Here is a 27,042-nt window from a genome sequence, read left to right as displayed (position 1 = left end):
TGCTGTCGCTCACGTAGCCCAAACTCCCTCCTAGCAGCCCTGCCGCTGTCACGTCGTGCAGACCCCTGCTGCCGACTCCTCCCTTGCAGACCCGCTGCTCTCTGCAGCCTCCTCGCTGCTCCTCCTGCCCCGGGGTCGGTCACCGTTGGCCGACGGTGCCGATCCTCGTGGCTCGGGTGTGTGGCGACCTCGCCACTCTCTCTCACCCTTCGCCCTGCGGGGCCTCTCACTTTTCCCAGTCCCCGATCACTCCCGACTGCTTCCGGTTACCCCCCTTATAGACCCTTACCCTCTCCCCCACGTGACGTAACTCCTCCTTCCATGACGTCACTTCCGGGAGGTCGTTTACGCCTGCATTACACCACCCTCCCCCGTAGAGAAAATCCAGCCGACCTCGGCTGAACACAACTCTAATAAGCAATGCGAGCGAACACGACCGAATACGAAAAAGGACACAGAACACACGATAATATACGGAAAGAACAAGAACACAACACAATAATTAACGAAATTTGAGGGATTTCGAGCGGGTGCGGGTCGCCGGGCCGTCCCGGACGGTCGGTGGCCCTCCCGCCGAGCGGGAACGTGGCAGGGTTTTAAGAGCGACAGGCTGAAGTTAGTCTGTCGCTATTGGAGGCCTGGCAACGTCCCGGTCCCCTATTTTCGAAGGCGCAGCATCAGAGGCGTCCCGCGATCGTGTCCGCGGCGGGGTAGGAAGGGCTGCGGGCCTCAAAGGTTCCGCAGCCGTGGTAGGCGCACCCCGAGCTGGGTCTGCTTTCCCCTGCCGCGTCACGGCCGGCTCGTCTGTGAAAGGCACGACAGGCGCTCTAGCAAAGTCAGCAGGCACAGGCAAGGGCGAGTCGGCAGCAACAGACCCCGGCAAGGCAACCTCAGGAGATGACGCATCCGGTCGAGGGGCCACGTATGGTTTCAACCGAGATGTATGGACGAACCAACGCCGAGAACCAAACCGAACACGCGCCGACTGTGGGTTGGGAACCTCGATGAGGCGAACCGGCCCTTGCCATGGCTTATGTAATTTAGGAGAGGTACCTGGCCGCACCTGTGGACAATGGAGCCAGGCCAGGTCCCCCGTTTTCCAAGGGCATTCCCCTTTTTAACGTCGCGCACACCGCTCGTTCCGAGCCTGGGCTTTGGCCGTAGCCATGCGAGCCTCCACCCGCGCTTCAGTAACTCGGCGAACGGTGTCCTGAATGTAATCAGGAAGAGGCTTGACAGGTCCCCTCGCCTCGGTTCCCAACTGTTCATTAATCGGCGGTACGTTTTCACGACCGTACATTAGAAAAAACGGCGAATATCCTGTAGCCGCATGCGGCGTCATCCGGTACGCTGAAAGCACCCCAGGGATATGCAAATCCCAATCCGATTGTTTTTCACTAACCGTATGGCACAACATGGCGGACAGGGTCCGATTAAGCCGTTCCACCATACCATCCGTTTGTGGGTGGTAGGGAGATGTCCGTATTTTTTTTGTACCCAGCGCCGCACACACCTCCCCCAACAATTTGGAGGAAAAATTCCGACCTTGGTCTGTAAGGAGCCTCTCCGGCGCCCCTTTGTCCATAACATACCCAAAAAGAAAGGCGTCCGTGATAGACGCCGCTGACTGGTCAGGCAAAGGCCAGGCCACCGGCCAGCGGGAGAGGTACTCCACCCCTACCAGCAAATATTTATTTCCCCTAGCGGATGGCGGAAAGGGTCCCAAAATATCTAACGCCACCAACTCATTAACTCGAGACACCTGGATGGATGGTATCGGCGGTACATATGGATGTTTAGGCGGCTTACGGCGGGCACAATTGGGACACGCGCGAACGTGCCCGACGACATCCGTCGTCATGCCGTGCCAATAGTAGTCTCGCTGCAGCGTCAATAGCGTCTTCTGCACCCCCAGATGTAAAAGCGTGTCACAATGCAGAGTCCTAATCAATTCGTACCGCAATGATGCCGGTACAACCAGACGCCAGCGTTCCTGCATCCCTTCCCTCCACATCAGCAAGCCATCACGGAGAGCAGTTTCCGGCACGCCGCCCGCACAGAGTCCCCCACTCCCCTTGACAGGCCGCTTACGTAACGTTACCAAGGAATCATCCAACATCTGTTCCCGAATCCACACAGACCTCGGGAGATGTAGAATGCCATCAGCCGGTCCCCCATCAGCCGACCCCGCATCAGCCGGCCCCGGCTCAAGTGGAGCTTCCGGCACTTCGACTGCCAGCGCGACAGGCGGAGGGGGGTGCTGAATCGGGCCACACCTATGCGTCCCCGACGCACATGCGCAAGGGGATCGCTGCGGCAGCCTGGAAAGTGCGTCCGCATTAGCGTGACGCACTCCCTTCCGATGGTGAATTTGGAAGGAAAATTCTTGCAGCGTGTCCAACCATCGCGCCAGCTGGTCCATTTTAAGAGCATACTGCAAGGCCGCATGATCCGTGCGAACAATAAACGAACGACCGTACAGATACGGTCGAAATTGGCGGAGAAAAAAAACAATAGCCAAAAGTTCCCTGCGAGTGACACAGTAGCGGGTTTCAGCGGGAGACAAAACCCGGCTACCATACGCGATCACGCGTTCTACACCATCTTTGGACTGAGATAACACCGCCCCAATACCCGTGTCACTCGCGTCCGTATCCAGAATGAAGGGATGCGCAAAATCCGGATAATCCAACGTCGGTGCCGTAGCCAATAGATCGCGTAGGCCTCGAAACGCCGCCTCCTCTGGGGGTCCCCAAGCAAACTTGTGTCCTTTACCCGTCAGGAGATGCAAAGGCCTCGCGATCGTAGCAAAATTTGGAACAAACCTCCGATAATGAGGCGAACCCCAAAAACCGACGCACATCCCCCACCGTGGCAGGGGTTGGCCAGTCACAGACGCACGCAGTTTTGTCCGGATCCGTGGCCACCCCGTCCGCACTGACGATGTGCCCCAAATAACGCACGGAGTGTTGCAGCAGGTGACATTTCTTGGGCTTAAATTTCAAATTAGCAGAACGCATCCTGGTGAACACGGCCTCCAACCGCGATAAATGCTCGTCAAATGTGCGGCTGAAAACGATAATATCGTCCAAATATATAAGACATGTCTCCCACTGCAACCCCGTTAATACCAACTCCATCAACCTCTGAAAAGTGGCAGGGGCCGCATTCAGCCCCATCGGAAGACAGTTAAATTGAAATAACCCCTGCGGCGTACGGAAAGCAGTCTTTTCTCGCGAGGACTCGTCGAGGGGAAGCTGCCAGAAGCCCGAAGAGAGATCTAGCGTTGAAAAGAACTTCGCCCCCGACAAGGCATCGAGAGAGTCGTCCATACGCGGCAGGGGATATGCATCTGCCACCGACACCTTATTTAATTTACGAAAGTCTACACAAAATCGCAATTTGCCATCTTTTTTCTTGACCAAAACAACAGGTGCGCCCCATGGGCTGTTAGACGGAGATATTATGTCCGCAGCCAACATGTCATCCACTGCCCCTCGAACATGCTCTCGCTCAGCCGGACTCATCCGATGCGAGTTTAACCGAATAGGGGCAGCGTCCCCTGTGTCAATATGATGGTAAAGCAACGAGGTGCGTCCTAAGTCCAAATCATCGGAACTAAACACATCAGAATAGCTCGATAACAATTTACGAATCGCACAACGCTGTTCCCCAGAAAGAGCTGAATTCTCCCCACACAATTCAGCAATCCAGCGGTCATCCACAGCTCCGGGCCCCGAAACACCTCCAACAACCCCCCGGCCGGACAGATCATCATGAGCTGTAAACGCAGTAGTGGCATGTGCCACAACGGTACCCGCCGGCACACACACGCTTTCGGCACTCGCGTTAAGCACCTGCAAAAACGGCTGCTGGTCTGGCCTAACAATAGTTTGTGCCCCAACGAGCGCCGATCCACCCGTGATGGTGGCGGACGGCGACAACAAAACCCCAATCGCTCCTTGACGACCAGGTACAGGCTTCCGATAACGCAAAGGAATGAGAATCTGTGAGCCAGGTGGAATATCAACAGACACTTCGGACAATGCCTGCACCTGGGCGACAGGAGCAGGTCGCCCCCAGGGCGACGGCAAAAAGGCAATTTTACGGCCTTCCGGTAATTGAATGCAGTTCTCATTAATTCTAATTAAAATGGGCATTTTGGCCAGAAAATCGGTCCCTAATAAACAAGGAACCGCAAGAGACCTCGAAATTAACACAATTCCCGAGGCCGACACTCCCCCGATAGCAATTGTAGCGTACACCTGGCCCACAATGCCCATGCTACCCCCGTTCGCGGCGACGCAGGAAGCGTAAGCCGGACTCACGGCCTCTGGTGGGATGTTCAAGAGATGGAATATTACATCCGAAATAATGGTCGCGGACGCTCCGGAATCTACCAAAATCCGTACGTCCACCCCTTGTATCGACCCAGGTACGGTGGACGAACCGGTAGCGGCCGCGACGACCCGCCGAGCCAACTTACGCCACTGCGTTACCGAACGACAAGGCACAGTCAATGGTCTCCCGTTATTAAAAACACCCGGATCGCATGACAACGGTGATGAGTGAGGTGTCAAGCCTTGCCGGGTGTCTGGTGCGTACCGACTTGCCTGTGCTGGCGAATCCTTCCTTGGAGCGGCCGCTGTCGAGGCCTCCTGCTGGGGCGGACCCGGGACGCGGGCCCAGCAGTCCCTGGCATAATGGCCCTTATGCCCGCAGCGGAAGCAGTCGATGTTGTTGCGCCTTGCTGCGGGCGCCCCGTCCCGACGCGGCCGTGTCGGCGGCGCAGCCCGCGGCTCCGGCCACGGAGCAGCGGCAGCCGACAGCTCCTGCGGGCTCCTGTCGTCCGGCACATAAACAGCTTTCTTGGGGTCCCAACCCACGGCTCCCCCTTCGACGATGGGCCCACCCGTCCACGCCGTAACCTGCTTCCCCCGGCGCAGGTTGAACTGGGCGTCCAGACACTTAGCCGCAGCCCGGGATGTGAGCTTCTCGTGACCGCACACCGGCATGGGAATGCCGAGATCCCGGGACAACTCCAACATCTTCCCCAGGATGAGAGGTTCCAACAGGTCAGGCTCCATCTCCGGGTATGCGGCCATTGCCAGCTCCAGTACCGCGCCCCTATACGCCACCGGAGACTCCTCAGGTGCGCGTTGTCGTTGCACAAACCGGCGATGAGCGTCATCCGGCGGCTCGTAAGCGTCTGCCATTTCGTCGAACACACCACGCAATGTTTTCTTCTTCGCGGCTTTTATAGAGCGAAAGAATCTAACGGACTCATCATCAAGGAGAGTCGGAAAAACTTCTAATGCCTCGGCGTCAGTCCACCTCGCCGAGCGCACCGCTGCCAAAAATCTGCAGGCGAACGCACTCCAATCGCCCCCGATGGAGAATTCCTTGACAGTCGTTAGGTGACGACTGCGACGCCTTGGCGCGTTCCCTCCAGCCGCTGACTCTTCCGGTGGCATGTTCAACATGGCGTCGCAGCGTGGTGTCGACAAGATGGCGGCCTTCCGTCGCGGAGGGCCCAAAATGGCGGCTTCCCGCCTTTCGTCGTGCGCCACGCCCAAGATGGCGTCTTCATGCCGCGTGGCTGATGGCGTCGACATTGAAGACAACCCGGGCTCCTGCGGACCACCAACATCGCCTTCCGACGTCGTCCTCGGCGTAACAAGCGCACACAACTGTGCAAGCACGTTCTTGAGAGTTTCAAGTTGCTCCGCCATCTGACTCCATCTCAAATCCGCGTCCTTTGGTGCAGACTGGTCCGCCGACGCGGCGACATCTTGGACCCCTGGACCCGCACTCGTCCCAGCACGGATCTCCTCCTCTGCCAGAGTCGGATCCACCGCAGGAGGAAGGTCATCGTCGTCGGAAGATGAAGCCGATGCCGGAGACGGAATATTCTTTTTTCTCAGTTGTTTAGCCATACCGTTACACTTCTGACACCAGTGTAATAAAAGACTCGGACGCTTCTCTCTGTCCTGTGTCCTTTATTTGGGTTCGATCTCTTTTCCCTCACGGTACTCCCCTATATACTCTCCACTCTGCAGCCCCAGGCTGCTGTCGCTCACGTAGCCCAAACTCCCTCCTAGCAGCCCCGCCGCTGTCACGTCGTGCAGACCCCTGCTGCCGACTCCTCCCTTGCAGACCCGCTGCTCTCTGCAGCCTCCTCGCTGCTCCTCCTGCCCCGGGGTCGGTCACCGTTGGCCGACGGTGCCGATCCTCGTGGCTCGGGTGTGTGGCGACCTCGCCACTCTCTCTCACCCTTCGCCCTGCGTGGCCTCTCACTTTTCCCAGTCCCCGATCACTCTCGACTGCTTCCGGTTACCCCCCTTATAGACCCTTACCCTCTCCCCCACGTGACGTAACTCCTCCCCCCATGACGTCACTTCCGGGAGGTCGTTTACGCCCGCATTACACATTGTTGAAGGTTAAGCGAATGAGTCCAGAAAGGACTTGCATGACTTCAAGCGGTGGTGAGGAGAATTACTGAGCTCCTGGTGGATAAGGAAACTTTCGCTTTCCACGATTCGCTGGACTACGAACACTGTTGTGGCATCGCAGCAAATGGATGGGGAGCGTTGTTGGGAGGGACTTGAACATTCCACTATTCCAGTGATGCACCACCACATTACAACATTCAGTTGGACATCAACCAGTCGAGTGTGGCTCTTTCTGGTCCATACCGGTGTTGCATGGCACTCAGCGATGTAGTACATAAAGAGGGCCACCGTTGATGTCCGTAGCACTGATACTGATGTTCTCCAGCTTGTGCTTGGAAGTTTCTGGACCTGGTTGACCATTGTCTTCATCTTAGCGACTTCCTCAAGGCGGTCGTGGAAGGTTAGCGTGCGGTTCAGCTTCACTCCTGGATCAGTCTGAGTGCAGTCTTGTTGAACGGTGTTGCAGTGAAAAAACACGTTCAGGGTGCACTTCGTGTTCCTGTTATGGGAATAAAATGCAGTGACCGACCGTTGTTTGGTGGGGGTTTGGCTTGAGCCTCCATTTCAGGAACGATACCTCCATGGTGTTTAGATCCCCATTCAAGGTGGACTCAATATCAGAGGTTTGGCTGTATCATACATCACAGATGCAGCGTTTACAAAAAGTGGTCATTTAGCATTAACAGCATTAAAGTGATACAATTAGGGGCTATACAAAGGGTTTTATTAGAATACCTGTATATACAGAACATTGCATCAGTATGTACACATTCGTGCATCGATAACACAAACATATGAATTGAAGATTGCCAGTGAGATTTACAATACTAACTTAAGTGCATCACTTGAAGGTGGTTGTTTGTAATACTGAAAAAGTGTTAAATGTACAAATTAAATTCGTTATATAAGCGACAAGGTAGCCAGGCAGTGATGGCTACGCATTCCTCTGTTCAGCACTGTGGGGGCAGCGAGGGTTGGTGGATCACACACACGTATTGTGAAACTCCTTTCCTGTGAGTGTCGAGGTGCCATATCCCTGGCTTGCCAGAAAAATGCAGTAAAGCAAATGTGGACTTCACCTGATTGGTTTGCCAGAAAAATTCAGTAAAGCAAATGTGGATTTCACCTGATTGGTGGATATGGGAGAGAGTGTTGCCCCCTCACATGTGGGGTTCCTCTGGGTGCTCCGGTTTCCTCCCATATGTCAACACTCATTAATTGGGCAATAATGCCTTAATATGCAGAGGACCGCAGAGCTTGGGAGGGAATTAGGCACTGGCTCACCGCGTAGCTGCCTTCCCGCTTGTGTGGTTCCTCGTGCCTCCGAATCTTTCTCTGTCTTCAAGAGCGAGCAAATGCTCTGAGTTTAAATTATAATTAGCAGCCATGTCAAGTTACCGGAGCACTTTCAGCAATTACTACAACACCGTTCCTTTGAAGTGTTGTTCACTGTTCATGTTGTTTAGATGTAAAAATTACTTTTGTTTTAAAACATGTGTTATTCTAAGTTAAATGCGTGACGATGACAGTCAACTAACCAAAGTGTGACCCCTTTTTCACCAAAATTCAGTTTTCCAAAAAAATTCGACTGACTCTCAAGGCGAATGCATGATCAGATTACTCTCCTGCATTACTTCATGTTTTGACACTGACAGCACAATAATTAGTGTCATAAGTGTTACTTGGGAATCAGAAGGAGACGTTGAATACTGCTACAAAAGCTCACACAGCAACGCGCTTCAGCAGTGGTTGTTCCAATTCAAATTAAATTGTGAGCGACTGTCGTCAGACTGACGTCAGAGATTGCATTCTCAATGGCGCGATAAATTGTGGAGAAGCTGGCAAAGTGGTCAGCAAAGAGGCGAATCGACTTTACAATTCATGCCAGCATCACAATCTTTCAACACATTTGGGTGTAACCATAAATGCAATTCATATCTATATTTAATATAATGACCCACTTCATATAAAGACCATGGTATGCAACCATAAAATGACAGAAATACACAATTTGTAATGTGCATTTTTCTATTCATAAAAAGCTGCAAATTAATATTGTACCTTATTAAATAAAAGCTGAACAATGTGGTTTTAGGACTTATACCATAATGCAATTCACCTTTTATGTATTAACATTTCCAAAAAAGATTTTACTATGCAAGATACATTATGTTCAATAAATATAACGTGTACCACAATACAGAACTCTATGTTTGAACATCAAATTACGCTTCAGTCTGTTGGAAGTGAGGATATTTATAACCCTGCACACATTTTCACAAACCCTCCATTCCTCCAGACCTTGCATGCCCAATACATTTTACCAATCCTCATTCATATACAATGGGGTGGAGTGGAGGTGCAGCTAACGCACTGCTCTCTGAGCCCCTCGACCTCAGGACAATTCCTGCCTTCGGCTAACATAAGTGACTGGGTCGCTCCCTTACCAATCCGCACTGACCAGCATGGTGAAGTAAACAACCCCAATGACCGATACGGTCAGGGGAGGCCTTCCGACGCAAGTGGAGTAAAACACATTTCTGTGGAGGGAGCTGGTAGGAACGTTGGGTTTCTCGGTCAATGGCCAGGGTCAATGGCGGCGTGGTGTATTCCGCAAATATGGCCGACTGTGAGGGCGGGTACAAGCCGGTGTGAGTAGGTTAAACGTTGAGTTTTATAAGGGCACCACGGGGTGACCAGCCCCTCCCCAACCCCCACCCAGCCCCACCCAACCCCTCCCCACCCAGCCCCTCTCCACCCAGCCCCACCCCTCCCATTTTTGGATGCACGACGGACGGACGGATACAATAATCCCCTGTGGGCTGGTGGAACCAGATGGTTCCTACCAGTATTAGTACTGCTATATGCGTACAATGTAAACAAATGAATGTGCGTTTCAATGGTTAATATTTGCAGACAGTTGGCTTAGCATACACCAACAAGTGGTTGTAAACGTCAGAGGGGCAGTGGCATAGCTATCGAGTGTGCAGACGATGCAACTGCACCGGGGCCCACAGGCCGTTGGGCGCCAGGCTACACACAGTTGGGAGCGCCGACACGCAAGGGCTTTATTTATTTATTTCCTTCTTTTCCCAAGGACCATGCCAACTGGCGCTACGCGACTGGCATGTCGGTAGAAAGTCTGGGGGCATATGCACTGCTGAACTCAAGCCTCCGCTCTCAGAAAAGTCAACACAATCAAGCATCGAGCTTTTAGGGCTTCTGCCAGCAGACTGTATCTTGACTGACTCGAGAGCTTGACTGATTCCGTGAAAATGGCGCGTATCACTCGACCAAGGGGGCAGCCACTCTATAGAAGTTGGGGGTGTTCTAATCGGCGAATGGCTGCCTGTTCTTGCCGGGTAGATTACAGATGGGATCTGGCCAGTACACCTCCCTACCCCCATCACTTTCTCACAAGTAGGAATTCTACTGCACTATATATTACATCTTCTTGGTTCTTTCGGTAAAGTCACGTAGAAGGGAAATAATAAAATAATAAAAAGAAAGCATAATGCAATAATATAATTTTTATTTTGTATTTACCTTCTACGTGACTTTACCGAAAGAACCAAGAAGATGAATCCCTGCAGTCACGAAAGCTTTAAATCGATATATATTACATCTCCATTCCTGGCCACTGACTTGAGTATTGAGCTTACTGTTTGAGTGCTGTGTATTTCAAGAGACCATAATCAGCACAATTCGCATTTGCATCACACATGAATAAGAAAAGATATACGAACTAAAACAAATACCGTTATTTGTCCAAAATTATTCCTCTGTCCCTTCCGAAAGCTGACAAACATTGCCCTTCACAAAAACAAAACAATAACCACCGTGAAATAGTGATCCTCTTGCACTGACCGGGCAATCGTTTGTGTGGCTGTGACTGTCTATTAACACCTCCTCTCCCATGGGGGAATTCATGTCACCTAAACAGCCGATACAGAAGACCAAACGAAAGTGAAAATGATACTGTAATGATACATATTACAGTATAAATACAGGATTGTTACGAAAAATATTCTAAAAGCAGTCACAAACCGACAATGAACACTTTGCTGTAATGTTTAAAACAGTCACTTCTAACATCTATTTATTCTATGATATGACTAGAAGCTCAACACTGGGATGGTGGAACGTTGTTTTTTATATCAAATCGCACTCAAATGTTTTTGACTGCCCCTCATTCTGGATTATTATATAAGGAGGGTAAATAATGTGACTTATTTTCATCAAAGTATTTGCTTAAGTTGAATAACTTGCCTCTTGGATGTGTCTTCGGGTTGTACTTTGCATTGTACAATATGATGTATGGTGCGCGAAAGAAGTTAAACATACATATCCAAAGTTTGACTCCACGTGCAAAACGTTAGACATCGTACCAAACAATGCACAGTACGACCCGAAAACACATCGGATAACTATTCAGCACAATCATGGTAACCTACACAGCTGTTACTGCGTGATGTGTACTGTGATTTACACATTGATTTTCCAGTAGCATTCTGATTAGCGTTTCTGCCATGACATTGTTTTGATGTAAATATTCATATTTGAGATTCCTAATTTGAAAGGCGCTTTATAAAGCTGATTTTGTGTAAAACTAGTTACTACTGGCAAAGACTAATTAGAGAATCCATTGAGATTGAGAGAAACAGAAATAACTTTAATCGCTCAGACAGCTACAGGCTTAGTGCGGCCTGGAAGCGTATTATTAAATAAGATGCATTACAATTCCTTATAAGGGAAACAAGCACTAACTGATTATTAATGTAGCATAATCACAATAGAACACATTCCAAATGATTACTAATCTACAACTCGCATCGTAACAATAGCCTTATTACTAATCAAGTATATAATTACAATAACCCCCCCCCCTCAAATCTTTGCACCTGATGAGTTAATGAGTTAATGATGACGTCACCCTGCTGCTGCTCTATATAAGAACGGGAGACACAGCAGAGCCTCACCATTCTGGCGAATTGCCCGATGATGCTGGATGCAATTACCAGCGAAACGTCGTACTCAAATTGTAAATGTTGTGGTTTCACGCTTCAACACACCGGTGGGCTAAAGCAGTGAACTATTTGTCTTTTGTCAACGTGACACTTTTTTTACTGATTGGCCGTGTCGGGTGGTGGAGGGTTACGACACATTTATAAATAACGCGATCTAAACCCAAAAATCGTTGATTATGAACAATATTGGTCGCGAAAGCCTACGTGTTAAACTGATTTTATTATTGTGCATTATTTGACAAAATAATTAATAAATGTGTACATTTTATATCCTACTCACAATGTACATTTTATTATTGTTCATTTTCCAAATTTGCATCGAATAAACATCAGTTGTTTGAGTCAAACAGTGCAATGGAAACTCAGATTTATGAATATAACTTTCCAATGTAAAATATAACAAAAACATGAATTTACGAACTAATGCAGCTCCTGAATCCTTTCTGTTGAAGCAAAAGCGCAAGTACCTCTTTTTTTGGCCACTTTTGGCATACTCCAGAATAAATTATGGCAACAAAAGCACATTGCAACTTCTACATTTGACCACAAAAATACCTCACATCCTGTCAAACGTAATCTAAAACATCTAACTTGTGCAACTACGTGTAGGTGACTATATTGAGTTTTGAGGCCATGGGCCATTGGCACCAGTGTGTGTATTATCCGTGAATATCCCCAGGCAGTGGAGACAGTGGGGGATCCACATTCAGTCAGTGGTGATGGCTCATTTGAGTGTTCCAGCGAAGGTGGTGATGCTGCTGGGTGTGAACCGCAGAAAAAACATCCTCTCTTGGTACGAATCTGCCTCAGATACAAGAAGCAGCAGAGTCATGGTGGGCAGGAAGGTTGTGTTTTTGGCATTGTGTTCTTTTCCGCTGGGCCCCGTTTACAACGCGAGAGTTTCTTCGGATGAGAAATGCTGCCGCACCGCGAGAGGGTGGTGGGCGGTGGTCCTCAGTTTGCCGAGTCAGTTGTCGAGGCTCGGTTAGGGTAGGCTGCTCGGACGGCAGTGACTTTGCGGCAGTGTGAGCGTCTCCGGCGCCGACGTCTTGCGCTGGCGCTCCTTGGGCGGCCCCAGGAAGTCGGGCGGCTCGGAGGTGATGGGCGTAGAGGGGGCGCTAGGCGGCGCGCTGCGTGTGACGGGCTGCACGGCCGGCTCGCAGATGAGAATGACGGGTGGCAGGATGCCCAGCTTCTTGTTGGTCGCCTCCTGCGTGTTGCGCTCATACTCCCGCACCTCCTCCATCGTCATTCCTGCGCAAATGGCGGCATAGCCAGGGCGTAATTTCAGCCAGAGAAATCCAGGACTCCTGCCATACCCCATCAAGTACACCTCTTGCTATGGCAGTGGATAAGAATCACGTGCTACCTTCCAGTCCTCCAGCAACGTGTAAAATATTCAGTGAGATCTTAAGCTCTGGGCATAGCTTTTGAGGAAGCTGGATTGCCTGGAGACAACTCTTTTTTTTATATATATATAACAGAACAGTTTAGGGGGAAAATACCCAGTTAATATAGCCAGCAACCTATATCTTAGACCGCTATACACATGCCGAGTAATTGAAGTCTCAAACATGGTCAATTCTGTGCTATCTAACACACATGTGATGCTAATAATGATTATGATTCAGCATCATCCTATACGCCAAAGCCGTTAGACCCGGTGAGTGCATATTTATTTATTTATTTATTTCCAAAAAGTGTATGCCTCTCGGTATCCCTTACACTTGTTTACCACAGGTCTCCCTTGACAAACAGACTTTCAGTCTCAATCGCCTCTCGCCTGCTTATAAACAATGGGGAATTGTGATAGTGTCCTTACCGTACCACTCGTCCACCCACGCGAAGGCCTGCCTGTGTCCGGTCAGGAGCACATCCCTGATGGCCTGCCAGAGTAAAACCCCAGAAAGGTCAGGCAAGAGAAGACAAATGATACAAGGACAGCTTGTCCATGCAGTGTCATGCCTCGCAGGTGCTTTGTGCAATGACACTGCCAGACAGTGTCAGCAGAGGGTGATATGCTCTTACTCATCACAAAACAGCACTACTCTGCCTCAAGAAGCCAACACTCACACTCTGCAAATTACGATAAACCTATTGGACAAGAGCATGCGTGCGGGCTGGCAAGGAGAGCAACAATGCCACACACGAGGTGATTTCCAGACAACAAAAGCCACGATGGTGACAAAGAGATCGGTCCTTACATCACGTACACTGCTTGCCACTTGACCCCCAACTCCAATTAGTCAAACTTCTGGCCAACGATGGTGATACTGTGCTGATGATTCCTAACAAGGTTGAACCCGGTATACAGTTGTCCAATTTCCCTTCTGCTTTATAAAATAAGATGTTCATGATTGACTAGTTTGAGTTGTAATAATAATTATCTATCCAGGAATGCCTTAATGAGTCCTAAGACACTTTTTTTCAGGTAGGCCTTACATTGGGATATTTGGCCATTGCTGTTTTAAATGTGGGAGAAAACTGGAGTACCCAGGCAAAACTCATGTATATGAGGAAGTAACATCATCATCACGGTGATATCTGACGTGTAACAAATATGTTCCGTTGGTAAAAATTTTTTAAAAAAATCTATTCGTATCGCCTGTGTAATGTGTCGATAAAATCAGGAAGTTGGTGACCCTGTGGCTCACCTTGTGAACAAACTGTTCGACTCGAGTCTGGAGCCCCCACACTTCGAACTTGACGGTGACCAGCTTGTAGGAGCACATGACAGGCGTCGTGTCATTCCGCCAGCCCTCCAGCAGCGGCCCGCGGGCCGTACGCGTCGACATGAACCCCCGTAGGTCCTGGCTCGTGTTATGCACAGACAGAGGAGCCCCATAAAAACAATATGAAGTACAATTGGACTACAAAAAGGTGCTTTATTTATGATTCATAAGATTTACAGATCTTTTCCGACACGAGTAGATTGCAGAACCGGCTAGCAGCAACTAACCCTGGACAGTAACGGCACTGATTTACATGTAGCTGAGGAGAACACCACGTGGGTGGGTGAATAGATAGGCTGAACAATGGAAGTCCCCATTTGTATCCCGATTATGCTGTAAGCATTATGAATTGAGAATAAGAATCCATTCAAATCACTGGTACAGCAGTGCAATTGTTTGTGTTAGAGGCCAGCCCATGGAAGCAGCAATCACATAACTACTTCTGAAAACACTTTAAGTAATCTCACATCTGCACATTATTGGGCAGCACTTTTCCAACTGCCCTGGTAGAGAGAGTAACATTTGTCACATGACAGTAAATCGTATTTTAATACTCAGATTTGGATTCCAGCTAATTGAAGTTCAGAACCAAATTCACAGTGGTGTTATTGTAGTGCATTCATTGGTGACAAGGGCTCAGACCATCAACTAACTACACTTGAGAACCCAGTTTAATCAGGGGAAGCTGCCTGGATTTGAATCCAGGTTCTCAGTGGTACCCACTCACCACTTGGATAAGCCACCGCCTTTTTGCTCTTATATTTTGTATGCTAATGTGAATGTAAATAATGTAGTATATTCATGCATTATAAGAGTAATCAATATCAATCAACTAAGAATCGATATTAATCTATACACCTCTAGTCGGCTGGGGGTGGGGGGTTAACCTATGTATTTTAAATACTTTTAACAAAGGTAACCCACGCTCAAGTGCTCATTTCTGTTTGCAGTCTTGCGTCCGTTATGGAAACTTCGCATTCCCATAAGAGGGACAATTGTATTAAGTGAATCACCACTATCGACTTCGACAAAGTATTACTCGCCATATTGACCTCCTGCCAGTTTTAAATGTAGCCGGCATAAAAAGAACCCTGCTATAAAATTTCTACGTGGGCAGATAAAAATGAGCATCGAAAATGAGACCCTAACTTAATGGTCACGCAACACTAGCTTAATTGATTAATATCTCACCTCCGACTCTTTGTAATATCTCTCCGGGATTTCATCATAGGCAATATCCAACGAGCAAACTTCCTTGTCGGCATTGTTTTGTTCGTCAGAGAATATCTGTAACCAAACGGCAAATCCCACAACGACAATTGCGGTAAGACAAGCAAAGTGACCAAAAACAAAACATTGTGCTCGCACCATTCGACAGGCGTGAGATTTAAAGAGAAAATGGGCATCCACTTGAGACTTTGCGAAAACATTCGCAGTGCAGTGGGGACTCACTCGCGCACCATCGGGATCTCAACAATGCCAAGCAAATTTACAACACTCCTAGGCATCACTTGGGCTCTAAACATGTTGGATATCAGCCAAACAAACCTTGCCGTTCGACTTCACACACACAGCACGGTTGAGTGTTCGTGTGCAGCAGTCGTGTAGCTGTTAGCGCACTGCGCTACGAACCTGGGGACCAGAGTTAGATTCCTGCTCACTGCCAACACCAGTGACAATTATTTTAACCAGTGCTGGGCCTCCCCTAGGTCGATTCAGCCTCAAATAAGCACCTGTGCCGTGTTTAAACATCGCCACTGGGGAGACAAAGGCGGCCGGGGGTGGTGCTGGCCACCCACCCCCTCGTGTGCTATGCTGGCCTTCAGAGGTGCTCGCTAACAGCACCTGCCCCAACAGTTTGTTAAGGATTTATGGGTATCTTTGCCTTTGTGCTATAATAATTTCTGTTGGCAGTCCTCCGTTAGTCCTGAGTCAGTTTTGGATACTCCAGAAACAGCGCTCTTGAAGAGGTGGGAGTACCCACATTACGTCCTGTTAATCAAATAACCGTGGTGTACCATTTAGACTGCTGGGTAGAAAGAGGCGGTGGGAGTCAAAAAACTTTCCCATTGTTTAAACTGCTGTGCCAGGAGATCAAATCCAGTGTGCTCACCATTGCACCAAGCAGTATCCGACCAAATTTTTACTTAAAAATTCGTGACTACAGGAATTAATATTCTATGGTTCTTTCGGTATAGTCACGTAGATAGAAAAGTAATAACAATAAAAGAATACAAATAAAAATAAAGTGAATCAAAAATAATACAAATATCACGGCGTTTTAATCGCGTCGTGATATTCACTTTATTTTCATTTTTATTATTTTATTGTTGTTAATTTTTTCTATCTACGCGACTTTACCGAAAGAACCATAGAATAAGTATACGACCAACTTTACAGCACATGTGTAGGGGTCTTACGGAAGAAATATGTGTCGAGCTGATATGTATGGGATCCTACGGGAAACTAGCACAGTGGGCGGGGCTACGTCAGTGCACGGGCAGGTGCCCTCTACGACGTCCGCGCTTCGGACGTTACGATCCCCCGGGGCCCCACCCCTCAGGGAGGGGGATGTATAAAAGGGGAATGTATCGGGGGGCTAGGGAGAGTTGGGTTAGCTAAGAAGAGAAGACGGAAGACGTCCGAGATAGAGCCCTGGTCTCCCCCTGCTACGCCGTCCTTGTCAGGACCGCGCAGGCTCGAGCCAGTGGCGTGGTGCCAGAGCCAGAGCCAGTGTTGGTCTGGACTCTGAGTACCGGGCCCGACTGACCAGTGTCGGGCCAAGATAGCCTCCCCTAGTCCACGAGAGGAGGACTCTGAGGCAGGCTAGGGTTAGCTAGGAGGTGTGTCCTCAGATAGACGGGTGAGGGGGCCGATACCCCCTCAAGTGTGTATGTCACAACGTTTGTTGTAATAAACCTCAGTGTGCCTCAACCCCGGGTGTCGACCTGTATTCGACGGTACTACACATGTAAAAATTGCAGATACAATAGCAGCTTCATTATTGAGGTGACAATGATCATTAATGAGTTGAACAATAAAGTGAAAGCGAGAGGAATTATTTGAATCTTATTCCGGTAAAAGAAATGTTCCGAATTACTTTTCTAATAAAAAAAAATAATGTCTATTGAAACAGTCGATGTTAATGTATTGTCCGCAATGATCTAAAGTGAAATTAAATGCTGTGTTCACTGGGAAGGTCTCGTGAAACTCACGTGATCGTTCGATCCATTGTTGTCTTCGTACTTTGTTTTAATGTAAATGGAGAACTTGGGAAGGAAAGAGCACTGAGACACCACAAACACACAACTGCATTGGCACCATAATAACGGAGAGCTCCAATAACTTTTGAAACACATTTATGAGCTTTCAGTGGGCAGTTGTATTGAAAACGTTACGAATTAATCTTACCGTATATTCTGGCGAGAGTGATGATATTTAGTGGAGTTCAGAGAAAAAAACACAATGAGAAAACAATATTATTAACCATGCCGATTTATCACAAAGGCAGTAATATGCAGGCGTCAACAGTGATGTAATGATCAAAACACAAAACAGAATCGAATTCAACAATTTCTTCCAAATTGCCTAGAACTTATTATAGCACAATTACCAGGTATGTCTGAAAACAAAGTCTGTAAATTGATGGCAATTCAGTTAAGCTCACTGTACACCAACACCTCATGCATCTGGCATCCAAATTACAAATGAAAAACACGCGATTGCAGCACTGGGGTTGTGATGGTCTGCTTGTCCGGGTAATGTTGAAGTGTTCACAACTACAGGGGCTTGTGTTTGTTCCGATAGACGTAGACCTTGTGGCCTTGGTGTATTATAAATATCATCATCAGCCATGGTCTATCCACTGCTGAATAAAGGCTTGCCTACTTTCTCTCCTCCTTTGGCTTCCATGCTGTCCATGACAAGCACCCTTTCTAGCCATGATGTGTCCTGCCCAGTCCCACGATTGTTGACAATTATTACAAATGTTTTAATTGTTTGTGCCCTGATCCAAGAGCTCCTCTTCCTGTCTCTCAGTGTAATCGTCCGATTCATGTTACAGCTACGAATTGTAAAACGTTATTCGCCAGCCACATCAAGCAATGTGGTTCCTTTCATAGTCAAATACGTCCATATTAGAGTTTTTTGGGGTTAGATCGCGTAAATATATAAATGTGTCGTTAAAACCCACCACCACCCGACACAGCCAACTCGTAAGGGTTGTCACGTAAACAGAACGTGCCAATTCGTCACTAGTACAGCACTAACCGGTGTGTTGGAGAGTCAAGCCACAACATTTACAAACTAAGTACGACGTTTCGCCAGTAATTACAACTAGCTTCATCAGGCGACAGACATATTTGTGGAGAAGTCCACCTGTTCCGTTCCTTATGTAGAGGCGTAGATGTGTTGACCACCCGTCTACGCTCTTGCACAATGTGGGGGGGGGATTACTGAGGCAATGTACATGATGCATGTGCATTATGCGAGCCCTTTGAACTTGTCCTTCCAGTTTATTGTGTTCATTAAAATGATGATTCGCTTCCACGCAGCACTAAGACGGTAGCTATCCCAACGGTTAAAGTTATTTTTGATTTCTTTAAATTTCCATATATTCTCTAATTAGTCTTGGCCAGTAGTAGCTAGTTTTGCACCAAACTTCAACATTATCAAAATCAATAGAGTGTCCTTGTTGGCACGCGTGTTCGGCTACTGCTTACAATTGCTTTGGGAGAATTTAATATTTCTCTGTTCTTTTAGTCTCGTGCTGATCATTCGTCCTATTTGCCCAACATAACATTTACTACACGTGCAGTTAATCCTGTGGTTTTGATGCCCTTGGTTTGATCAGGTACTGCTTTTCCTTGGGAATTGATGACTTGGCAATGATTGCCGTCATTTTACGTTCCAATGTGCTGGTTGGGTCTCGTTTAATTTTAAGGTAGCTACCTTCATCGAGTAAATCTTGTATTTTATTATCATAGTCCTCACGGGGCATCAAAACCACCAAGACTTTATGGGCTACCAAAAATTAACAAACCTTATGTCCCATTCAGACCCATAGTTCGTACAATAGGCTCTGCCACGTACAAATTAGCACAATACGTAACCAAACAGATACAGCACTACATCGGTAGGACCTCTTCGTTCATCAAAAACTCTGAACATCTCGTAAATATAATTAAAGATATTAAGTTTAATCCTAATAATATTCTCGTAAGTTTTGATGTGACCTCTCTGTTCACGAGGGTTCTGGTCAATGAGTCAATTAAATTACTCGACACTCTGGTAACGAACAAAGGTTTAGCCAAAGACATCCCAAGACTAGCTGAACACTGTCTAAAGAACACCTACTTCTTGTGGCAAGGTGACTTCTATAAACAAAAGGAAGGAGCAGCAATGGGCTCTCCTTTTTAAATCCTTTATATTAAGTTCACTTGCTTGCTTGCTTGCGCGCTTACGACCGTGCAAATCTTTCGGTCGTTTTTTAACCCACTTCCCGTGATCCAATTTTTCCAAAATGTTACACTTTTTAGGGAATTTTTTTTTATATTTAATTACCAATTGCTTAATGGTGGCAGGCAATCATCTGACCCATAGGTGGCAGCCATCTCAAGCCAGAGGACGAGAGGAATCTAGCCGCCACGCATATAAAGGATTTATAGTGAAAAACTTTGTTTTTACGGGTTAATTTTTTCTCCTGTGATAGCGAATTTGTACATGGAAGATTCTGAAACAAAAGCAATAGCTTCAAGCACACTAAAACCATCTGCTTGGTTTAGATATGTGGATGACACATAGGTGGTCTGGCCACACGGCAAACATGCACTGAACGCATTTCTAAATAATTTCAACTCGCAAAAACCATCCATCCATTTCACCATGGAAGTGGAAGTTGACAGAACTCTACCATTTCTGGATATTCTGCTCGGACGGGGTAGAAATGGTAAAATAACACAGCGTTTACTGAAAGAAAACACAAACTGACGCATATCTGAATCCAGTCACACCATCACCCCGCACAGAAATCTGCTCTTATCAAGACGCTCATTCATCGGGCTAAGAAAGTGTCAGATGGTGACAGTCTGAGAAGTGAAATCAAACATGTTATAGAAGCGCTGCAAATGAACTCTTACAATGATGCACAAATCAAATGGGCATTGAATACCATTAAATACCAAAACCAAATCAAATAACAAGAGCATTGTAATTAAAACGATCAAAATGCCGTATATTGCGGGAGTAACTGATAAACTAGCCAGATCTTCTTGGTTCTTTCGGTAAAGTCACGTATAAGGGAAGTAATAAAATAATAAAAATAAAACATAATAAAAAAATTCTCACGACGTTTCGGCCACAACGCAAGGACGGCTGCTTGTTTTATTTTTATTATTTTATTACTTCCCTTCTACGTGACTTTACCGAAAGAACCAAGAAGATGAATCCCTGCAGTCACGAAAGCTTTAAGTCGAAATTTAAACTAGCCAGATGTTTGAAACAACAAAACATCCGAGTCAGATTTGACACGGTACATAAAATACAGAATTTAATATCTGGTACAAAAGATGTATTACCGAAGCTATCAACAGAAGGTGTGTACAGGATTAACTGCACGTGTGGTAAATGTTATGTTGGGCAAACAGGACGAATGATCAGCACGAGACAAAAAGAACATCAGAAAAATATTAAATTATCCCAAATGCAACTGTCAGCAGCAGCAGAACACGCGTGCCAACAAGGACGATCAATTGATTTTGATGATGTTGAAGTTCTGTGCAAAACTAGCAACTACTGGCCAAGACTAATTAGAGAATCTATCGAAATTGAAAAAAATCAAAATAACTTTAACGTTCTGATAGCTACCGTCTTAGTGCTGCGTGGAAGCGAATAATCGAATTATACATTATTTAAATGCATGCCTATAATGGGCAGCGTACTTCAATAGGGATTACCGTTGGTAGGGATATTTTAATAAACACAATAGACAGGAAGGATAAGTTAAAAGGGCTCGCATAATTCACATGCATGAATAGTACGTTCCCTCAGTAAGCCCCCCCCCCCTCACATTATGCAAGAGCGCAGAAATGTGGTCAATACATCTACGCCTCTATATAAGAAACGAAACAGTAAGATTTCTCCACAAATCTGTCTGTCGCCTGATGAAGCTAGGTGTAATTACTGGCGAAACGTCGTACTCAGTGTGTAAATGTTGTGGCTTGACTCTCCAACACAGCGGTTAGTGCTGTACTAGTGACGAATTGGCACGTTCTGTTTACGTGACAACCCTTACGAGTTGGTCGTGTCAGGTGGTGGTGGGTTTTAACGACACATTTATATATTTACGCGATCTAACCGAAAGAAACCTCTATTGTGGATTATATTGGTGGCGAAAGCCTACGTGTTAAACAGTCAAATACGTGTTTCCGTAAGCACTCCATTTGCTCTTGCTTGCCTCTATTTCATCATTTTGATCCATAACTGCTTCAATAATTTGCCTCGGTATAAACATTCACCTTGGAGAAGCCCAGGTGGCTCAAGACTCGAAGCACGAAGCTGAACGGCTGAGATTCTGGATCAGAATTTGGCTAGCTACCCATGATAAAAATTAGGTTCTCAAGTGTATTGAGTTTATGTACGTATGTTGAACTTCATTTAGTCTGTATGTAATGCGGGCGAAAGCGACCTTCCGGATGTGACGTCACGAGGAGGCGGAGCCAGGTGACGTGGGTGAAAGGTAGGGGGTCCTTAAGCGGGTAAACCGGAAGGAGAAGGCAGTCGGGGTGTGAATGAAAAGGTGTGGGGCCACGCGGGCGTACGAGCCGAGGGGGCACCGTCAGAAGCGGGAGCCAACCCTGGGAACAGTAGGGAGCTACTGGGAGGTGTAAAGCTGCAGATAGAGATAGGCAGTAAGGCTGTGTGTGAGGAGCAGCGGGGTGGCTGCCAGGAGTCGCAGGAGCGACGAGAAGAGGAGACAGCACGAGGCCGTCAGAGCTGCAGCAGGAACAGCCAAGGGAGCTGAGTGAGAGTACAGCAGCGGAGCTGCTGTGGGGCTGTAAGAGCGACAAGAACAGCAGCGGGGCTGCTGATGTGGACTGGAGTGACATCGGAACCAGCACAGAGAGAATAAGAGAGACAGCCGTGTGGGGACGCAGTACGGACCGAATAAAGGACACTGAGCCAGATATCGTGGTCAAGTCTTTTATTACACTGGGGTCAGAAGTGAAACGGCATGTCTAAGCAAGTAAGGAAGAAAATTCCCCCGGCGCCAGCATCGGCTTCTTCGTCCGACGACGACGAATTCCCTCCGACCACGGATTTTGCTGGGGTGGTGGAGGAGAGCCCTGCTGAGGCGAGCACGGGGACGGGCGTGGAAGATGTCGGCGCGATGGCGGGTCCGTCAACAACATCGGACGCTGAGCAAAGATGGCAACAGGTGGCAGAACAACTGGAGACACTCAAGGACGTCCTGGCGCATGTGTCACCTCGTTACGCCAAGGACGACGATGGAACGAGAAGGTGCTCCACGGGCCGCCACGTTGCCTGCCCTGCCGCCGCCATTGGCCACGCGGCAAGAAGACGCCATCTTGCGCGCTCCGCGGCGCCAAACCGCCATCTTGGCCACGCCGCGGGCTGACGCCATTTTGAATTTACCTCCACAACAACCATCATTGGAAGACGGCGTGAAGAGGAGTCGGAGTCGCCACCTTACTACGGTTAAGGAATTCTCTATCGGGGGCGATTGGAGCGCTTTCGCCTGCCGATTTTTGGCGGCGGTTCGTTCAGCAAGATGGACCGATGCGGAGGCCTTGGAAGTGTTGCCGACTCTACTGGACGACGAATCTGTGCGATTTTTCCGTTCCATAACGGCCGATAAGAAGAAGACGTTATGTGGAGTTTTTGAGGAAATGGCCGACGCCTATGAGCCACCTGACGACGCGCATCGGCGATTCGCTCAACGACAACGAGCACCCGAAGAATCGCCCGTGGCGTTCAGGGGTGCGGTGTTGGAGCTGGCCATGGCAGCATATCCTGACACGCCACAGGATCTGCTCGAGCCCCTCATATTGGGAAAAATGCTGGAGCTGTCTCGGGATCTGGGGATCCCCATGCCTGTGTGTGGGCATGAGAAGCTCACGTCCCGGGCGGCAGCAAAGTGTCTGGACGCGCAGTTTAATCTCCGTCGCTGGAAGCAAGTGGCGGCATGGACGGGTGGGCCCGTCAAGGAAGGAGGCGCGATGGGGTGGGACCCCACAAGGGCGATCTATGTGCCGGATGAGCGGGGTCCACAGGAGCTGACGGCTGCCTCCTCTCCATGGCCGGGACGCGGAAGGCCGGGGCCGCGCGCTACGCCATCGGGACGGGGCCGCCGGGACGCAGGACCTGCGCTTCGGCGCAACGAGGCCGATTGCTTCCGCTGCGGCCGTAGGGGCCATTACGCCAAAGATTGCTGGGCCCGCTTCCCGGGTCCGCCGCAGCAGGAGCCCACAACACCGGACAAGCCGACCAAGGAACCTCCGAAACAGGCCGACCGTGACACCGCGGGGGAGGAGTGGGCCTGCTCGGAGGGCGCCTGCCAAGGCTGCGGGACCTTCAAGCCCGGCGACCCTTCCGACCCCGCTGCAGGCGCATTCGCCGAATATGACCAAGACTGATTCGTCAGGGACACGAGATGTCGGTGGACTTCCAATCGCAGCAGGGGAATTACCCCTTGTCATTTCTCGTGTTCCATCGCGTCCCCGTTCTACAAGTGGGCCGCCGACCGTCCGGGACGGGCCGGCGACCCGCACTCGTTCCAAATCGCTTACGTTTCGTTGATTGTATGTTGTTATTGTTCTTGTTCTTGCCGTCGTATTTATCGCATGCTTTCGTACGTTCGTCGATGTTACTTGTGTGTTGTTCTTGTTGTTATATTGCATGCTTAGTGTCCTTTAAGGGGGAAGGTCGGTTCACCGCATTACGCTTTGGTGTTGTTCAGCCGAGGTCGGCTGGGTTTTTTCTATGGGGGAGGGTGGTGTAATGCGGGCGAAAGCGACCTTCCGGATGTGACGTCACGAGGAGGCGGAGCCAGGTGACGTGGGTGAAAGGTAGGGGGTCCTTAAGCGGGTAAACCGGAAGGAGAAGGCAGTCGGGGTGTGAATGAAAAGGTGTGGGGCCACGCGGGCGTACGAGCCGAGGGGGCACCGTCAGAAGCGGGAGCCAACCCTGGGAACAGTAGGGAGCTACTGGGAGGTGTAAAGCTGCAGATAGAGATAGGCAGTAAGGCTGTGTGTGAGGAGCAGCGGGGTGGCTGCCAGGAGTCGCAGGAGCGACGAGAAGAGGAGACAGCACGAGGCCGTCAGAGCTGCAGCAGGAACAGCCAAGGGAGCTGAGTGAGAGTACAGCAGCGGAGCTGCTGTGGGGCTGTAAGAGCGACAAGAACAGCAGCGGGGCTGCTGATGTGGACTGGAGTGACATCGGAACCAGCACAGAGAGAATAAGAGAGACAGCCGTGTGGGGACGCAGTACGGACCGAATAAAGGACACTGAGCCAGATATCGTGGTCAAGTCTTTTATTACATGTACATAGCCAACCGTGCTAATTGGATGTGCGGGGGAAGAACAATAAACAAAACACAAATATCAGTGGTAAGGAAATTAGCTTTTAATTTAGATTTGAAAGCACATAGCTCCAGTGGCTTCCTAATACTGTATAGTCTAGGTACGTCCACCCATCATGTAAAGTTTTCAATTGCACTTTATTCGGCTAAGTTTACGCTCTGACCATCATGTAACAATCTCATAGATTGTGGAAAAGTGCACCCCCTATAAAAGGCTAAAAATGTCACTTCAGGAATTTTTGTAGGGATCTTGTGAAAATTCTCTGCCACAGGCCATTATCTTCCACATTTGACTGCTATGTGAGATTTCCACATGGATTCTTAGTCTCGTGACATGATGCTAATTTCAGCATTGTAACACGCTTGAACTCCCAGCTGCTCAGAACAAGCCCCATGAGCATTCCATCAAAGCCTGGCCATGCTTCAAGAATGGCACCTTGAAGCCAGGCAGCATCTCACTCAAGGCCCACCTTCCTGACGGCTGAGCCCACATTAGGGCGATTGGTGCCAACAATAGAATTGCGTGCAACCCACGCACCCTAGAGGCACCGTGGAGTAAAATCACAAATTCCATTTCCTTGCGCACGCACACGCATGTGTGTTTCCACTCCACCCCATATGGCGTTAAAATAACAAAAACACAAACGCATTGATCCTGCTGCCGAGTCTAAAAAGCCAAATGCCGCTACACCTTTCCTCAATCCGAATACAACTGACATCAGTGACCAGGTCTGCTACAGCTTCATGACTTTTTGTCAGCGACTGCCTTGGAAGTCATCATTATGAGCCATGATTTATCCACTGCTGAATGAAAACCTCCCCAAGCCGCCACCACCTCCCATTGGATTTCACAGCTCCACCTCCCCAGTGGACGTCCTCTCGGATGTGTTAAATTCCTTGGCTGCCACTCCATTATTATTCTTGGCCATCATCTTTGAGCGACACATCCTGCCCAAAAAGCCAATTGCTTTTCTTAACAGTTTGAATGATCTCATTAACGCATGCGCTTTCTCTAAGAATTGGAAATTGATATTGTTAATGCACAGTCCTTGCTGTATATTTTGTTTAACCAGGTGAGAACTCAAGAGATCAGAATGATCTAATTTACAAAAGTGTCCAGGGTCACCAAAGTCATCAAAGCAAAACAAAAGTAAAGTCACGTAGAACGGAAATAATAAAATAATAAAAATAAAACATAATAAAATGCAATTCTCACGACGTTTCGGCCACAACGCAAGCAGCCGTCCTCAGGTGAAGAACAGGTCTGTCGGAAAGACAGCGTCTGAATGAACACCACTAAGCTTGGCAGCGTATATTTAAGCTGGGTTAGGGGAGGAAGGGCGCCTTGACAAATGCATTTGCATATCAACAGAGGAATTTAGCATATTTATGGAAAATGAAGATATGGGAGTAGTCACTACTTACGCATTCTACAAGTAGTGACTAATCCCATATCTGCATTTTCATTCAGACGCTGTCTTTCTGACAGACCTGTTCTTCACCTGAGGACGGCTGCTTGCGTTGTGGCCGAAACGTCGTGAGAATTGCATTCTATTATGTTTTATTTTAATTTTTTTATTATTTCCCTTCTACGTGACTTTACCGAAAGAACCAAGAAGATGAATCCCAGCAGTCACGAAAGCTTTAAATCGAAAAATAAAAGTAAAGCACAGCAATTGAGAAAATATATAATCAGGGAAAAAACAACTGTCACATGAAAAATATAATTTATTGCAAAAACCTAAATGAATGTTAAATAATACATTCCCTGTAGCATAAGACGGCTCGGGCAGATTATCTTTAGACTGACCGTGGTACAATTACAATGAAGTAAGATAAACATTAAACAGATATCGGATGACACTTGTACTGATATGGGGGCTTCCACTGCAACGCTGAATCCTTGCAGCACTCGTGGCAAAAGCTTTCTGGGCACGACGGGTAGGCTCCCAGGGACACGCACCTGTGATCGTGTATGGGTAGTAGTTCCATGCCTTCTCCGTGATGTAGAAAATCCGAGGAACGACCACCTTAGCCCAGCTCGGCAACTTACTGTGAAGGGACAACATTGGGCGTGATTGTGTGTTGGCGTGTGTGTGTGTGTGATGGGAGAGAGGGAGAAGCGAGAGTGTCGTGGTTAGCCTACAATGCTACAAACACGACAAACTAAGTTAAATTCTCACTCATAGAAAACAAAATTAACAATATCTGAAGCGATCTTGGTTCTTCCCAA

The 27,042-nt window shown here is 48.2% G+C and overlaps 1 protein-coding gene across 1 annotated transcript in view; it reads right to left on the bottom strand.

Moving 5' to 3' along the window:
* Nucleotides 1–10,021: 10,021 nt before the first annotated feature.
* The window catches only part of LOC144723020 (cytoplasmic phosphatidylinositol transfer protein 1-like), a 98,725-nt gene continuing 81,704 nt past the window's right edge, over nt 10,022–27,042 (bottom strand). The window contains exons 4-10 of the mRNA XM_078601535.1: nt 26,773–26,861; nt 17,623–17,630; nt 17,427–17,498; nt 15,403–15,498; nt 14,134–14,289; nt 13,302–13,365; nt 10,022–12,733 (exon numbers count right to left, since the gene is read on the bottom strand). Coding sequence (XP_078457661.1) covers nt 12,465–12,733; nt 13,302–13,365; nt 14,134–14,289; nt 15,403–15,498; nt 17,427–17,498; nt 17,623–17,630; nt 26,773–26,861 — 754 coding nt within the window. The 3' untranslated portion in view covers nt 10,022–12,464. The remainder of the gene's footprint in view (nt 12,734–13,301; nt 13,366–14,133; nt 14,290–15,402; nt 15,499–17,426; nt 17,499–17,622; nt 17,631–26,772; nt 26,862–27,042) is intronic.

Source organism: Lampetra planeri, chromosome 1 (assembly GCF_965212315.1).
Source record: "Lampetra planeri chromosome 1, kcLamPlan1.2.h2, whole genome shotgun sequence".
In the NCBI taxonomy this organism is placed as follows: Eukaryota; Metazoa; Chordata; class Hyperoartia; order Petromyzontiformes; family Petromyzontidae; genus Lampetra; species Lampetra planeri.
The sequence above is the reverse complement of the archived record's forward strand: the minus strand, read 5'-3'. Positions and strand labels throughout refer to the sequence as shown.